Consider the following 4,329-nt stretch of genomic DNA (forward strand, 5'->3'; position numbering starts at 1 on the left):
CGACCCGGAAGGGCTGGGGCCGCCCGGCGCCGCTTCCTGCCCTCCCTCACGGCACCGCGGGCACACGGAGCGCAGCGCGCCGGGCACAGCGCCCGCCGACGCTCGGGGCTTCGCCCTGCCGCATGTCCCCGCCCCCGCTGTAAAATACCGGCGTCCCAAGCACTCAGTAGTCATGGGATACTAGAACAGTTCTTGTTCCTGCTCTGAACCGAAACAAATCCGAGCCCGCCCCAAGCAGAAATTACCATCGCAGTGCATCCCCAGACCTCGAGGACATGCATCTGATTTAGTTTAGGATTTACGGAACCTGCATCTGCGGCTGCTTCACGATATTCAACTGCAAACCAAAATACCCATGAAGCACATTGATTTTTAATCTAAAGCAGTGTTAGTTTGTTTGTTGTTTGGTTTTGTGTTTTGTTGTTGTTGTTTTTAATTAGTGTAAACAGATACCAGTACTCCATATCCTTAAAAGTCTGCTTAAATCCAGCCAAAAGGAATGTAGGGCACAGTCACTCCAGAAGGGTGATAAAATTATTTATTCTTACATTAGTTTATGTACACAGTAAAGACATTCATCTAGAAAAATGCCTCTATTGTAGTAAGAGATATTCAAACTACAAACTATCAATAAATACGTTAGAAACATACCATACACTGATGTAGAAATACCCTACGCTCTTTTGGTTACTTATCCAGTACAGTATTATTGAAAAGTTTTTTGGTATTCTTCATGCAACATCAAAATTCTTCCTGACACTTCATGCTATACAACATTTTTTTTCTTTATTAGGAATGAGATGAAATTTAAAACCCTGTTTACAAGTAGTAAAAAAATCACTGAAAATTTTAACATAAATCTCTCAATTTCTGTACTAAAAAGAACCAATTTAAAGAAGGTTGTCTTTAAAAAAATTAATTTTCTCAACAAATTCTTTATAAAACAGGCAGTATTTCAAAAGGGATGTCTCCATCACCCAGGATGAATTTGTGCTTCAAAATTTTAAAAGGAATATTCATGGCAAAAACCTAAACCCAACCAGTAGGTAGAGGAGAGATTGCAGTACGAACTGCCTAAAACCAAACATGCTTTCAAAATCTGTCTAGGAAAACACTAAACACTTATCCACGTCACTATGCCATCACCTACTCTAACAATTAGAAATGGAGTTTTAATAATACTTAGCTCTTCTCATGCTCAAACTTCACCACAAACATTTAAATAACCCTAACACTTCTGCAAGTATTATTATCCCCATTTTACACTTGGGGTGGTGGAGGTGGAGAGGGCTGGGAATTTGCCAGGATACAGACCACACACATCCCTTTCATCTTGCCTCCCTCGCTTGTCCGAGCTCTTAATCGGTTTCTGTATTGTACACTCAGTGTACTGGAGAGCCCCAGGACACACAGGTGGTACATTCCCATCAGTTATTAGTGGTTATTATGCAAGTTGTGTCACTTTGAAAGTTACGTGACAAACATTGAAGTAGTAATCGACACGAAATCCAGGCTCAGGGCTGATGTCACAGAATGCCATGCCACTGTCAAAACAAGCCTGCTCTTTCTGTAACCAGGTCTTACGCCTAATTTGTTCTGTTTTACAGCTAAAATAGCTCTTGAGGTCAATGGTGGTGGTACAAGAATAAAATTTGTTCCTCACAATCTGTCCCCGGGAACATGGAAAGCCCCTGTGGTGGCTCAGTACGTCCTGACATTGTAAACCAAAAAGGGACTTCTAGATCAAAACAAAGATTTCACATGTGCCAACCCACCATGAGGTACAGATTACTAAGGTCTCTTCCCCTCCACCCCTGAGTTAGAAAATACATCTGAATTATGTCCTGAAAACCATGTGGGAAAGTAAATGTCTAGCAATACGATTGCAGATACAAAATAAAGTATTTTGCCTTCATCTTAGTATCAATCCCTGAATTATTTAGGTTGATATCAACAGGAACCGCATTTTTCATTTTGCCACGTTTGCCCTGCTGAATTTTCTATCTTACATTTTTCAGTCTGTGCCCTGTTTTGATTTTTATCCTGCCTAGTTTACTCTTACTCTAAACCCAGCTTAGTTTCTTGCTGTCTCTTGATAAGCTTTGGAGCAACGGATAATGCCATGGTGTTTCCCTACCTGACCTGTAAGAGATGAGAGACGCAAAATTCTGCCACTTGTAATAGCAAAATGACTGAGTATGCAAAATTATACCCTCTTACAGGCACCCAAAGGGCTTTAAAAAGGCACATGTATTCTGTTCCTCAGTGCCTGATCTTGGTGGTTTTAGTGCGTCTCCAGTAAACCCTGTACAATGCACACATTGCCTTCCAGTATGGAAGGAACTTGGAATAAAAAGTAAGGTCTTCAGACATCACAGTCAGTAGCTGTGTCATCCTTTAACAAACACTAGAGCTGCACTGATAGTGAAAATTGGGTTCTTACAGCAACCTCCCCCTCTAATCCATTTTCCCCCTTCTTCCCCAAACATCTAGGAGAGAGGAAAAGTGCATGTTACGTGAGCTATTTCCCAAGCTCTTCCTGCCTTTTGTAGAGCTGGTAGGCCAGAAAACATCTATTTTGCACAGATGTGGAAGCAAAACAACAGGAGTTTTGCCCCTCTTCCACAAGTGCAGCTGAGAGCTGGCAGGCTGTCCAAGTGCCCTGCCTCTGGCCATGTCCTGAGGGGTGAGAAGCACCTGCAGCTTTTGGCTTCAGATGGGGACTGTGGATGTTTACCACCAGTGGAAACCAGTCCCAAGGCACTAGGCAGGAATTGAAAGGACACAAGAAAGTTGTTGTGACTTGGGGGTACCCTGTACAGCTGATAAAACAGGCTACAAAATTAAGAGGCATTGGCTCCTTCCTCTGGGCTTTCTGGAAAAACACAATTCAAACAAATAAAAAAGATGCAAGATACTTGCCAAATGTTTTCCCTGCCTAACTGAAGCCATTCTTCCTGCTTCAAAAAATCCAGGAGATGGAGGGATCAATACACATTGATTTGAATTTGCTAATGTTGAAATGTTTCCATTGCACACAGATGAAATGCACTTGCACATTTGGGCATGGCTTCACTTCTCTGTGAGGGAGAGGAGCCCATAGGCCTGCCTGGGCTCCAGGGAGTTTACTGGAGGAGTTTCATCTCCAAATGCCAGTCTGGTGATGGGAGCCAAGCATTCCCCCCCAGCCTGGACCGAACCAATCTGGGTCAAATGCCTCCCTTCATCAGACTGGACTTCTAGCTGCCTTAAAAATGCAGTCCTGAAAAAAAGGTTAGAAAAGGAAAGGCCCATGCTTTGGCAATTCATTATCTGTCCTGTAAATCCAAAGCTGTGAAACATTCTCAGTAGCTTGACTGGTGGCAATTCACTATCGTAGGGCTGGTGTTCACCACAAAAGCAGTTCCTCATGGTTACAGAAGTCACACTAATCGGGCACGCTTTTCACAATTCCTCCAGATCAGTTAGATCCACAACCACTTTCAAAAAGAGAGTGTCATCTCTGATGTAGGTGTTCTTTGTGTTCTCCAGGACTGAGTGCGGCACAAAGCGTGGACAGCCAGAGGCGATATTCATTTCTCCATCCGGCCTTTTGAAACTGCTGCTGTTGGGGTCAGCTCTAAAGACTTCCACGATGTGATTTTTTTTCCCACTTTGGTCCAAAAGCATAAGTGTAACTTTCTGCTTGAAAGGCCACAGGAGCAGCGAGTCAAACTCGCCCCTCATGACCACGAAGTAGAGGGAGATGTGTGTTCCCTTTCCCGAGCCGTCCCCGTTCAGGTAGGCTCTCGCACACAACCTGTACCCACAGCGGCTGGTGTAGAAGGGCTGGCTGGCTATGGACAGCACACGGCCTTCCACTGCCTCTTTCTTCTTCATCTTGTAGTCTGTGATTTTCCAGATTAATTTCCCATTGTAGCACGTGCCTTCCAGAAGCTTAAATCGTTCTTCATTTTTATTGAGCTGTGCTTTGTGAATATTGATCTGGAGATCATGTTTGCTGGACTGATCTTCCAAAACAACTGAGAGAAGAGGGGAAAAAAAGAAATAGAAAAAAAAAAGAGAAAGACATTTGGTAAAATAAAAGCATCAGAGCCCTGGATAAAATGAGCACCCAGACTCAAGCTGGCAAAACTGATCTACCCAAGCCTGAGTACAGGCTCTGAACTACAGCTGCTAACCTTTTAAAACTGTAATTGCAGCTGGTAGCTGAATAAGAAAAACTGGCAGCTATAAACCATGAATGCCTGAATAGCACCATGGCCTCCATCACAGTGCAGGAGCCAGACCAAGGCCAGCTCTGTGGCCCTGCAGTGCCACAGCAGTTCA

General features: G+C 43.7%; 1 protein-coding gene across 5 annotated transcripts in view; it reads right to left on the reverse strand.

Annotated features, from left to right (window-relative positions):
- Positions 1 to 516: 516 nt before the first annotated feature.
- TRAF5 (TNF receptor associated factor 5) overlaps positions 517 to 4,329 on the reverse strand; it is a 22,725-nt gene continuing 18,912 nt past the window's right edge. For all 5 annotated transcript variants that reach the window (XM_017744876.1, XM_017744878.1, XM_008641687.2 and 2 more), the window contains exon 12: positions 517 to 4,022. In XM_017744876.1, coding sequence (XP_017600365.1) covers positions 3,445 to 4,022 — 578 coding nt within the window. In that variant the 3' untranslated portion in view covers positions 517 to 3,444. The remainder of the gene's footprint in view (positions 4,023 to 4,329) is intronic.

Source organism: Corvus brachyrhynchos, unplaced genomic scaffold (genome assembly GCF_000691975.1).
Source record: "Corvus brachyrhynchos isolate BGI_N302 unplaced genomic scaffold, ASM69197v1 scaffold258, whole genome shotgun sequence".
Lineage (NCBI taxonomy): Eukaryota > Metazoa > Chordata > Aves > Passeriformes > Corvidae > Corvus > Corvus brachyrhynchos.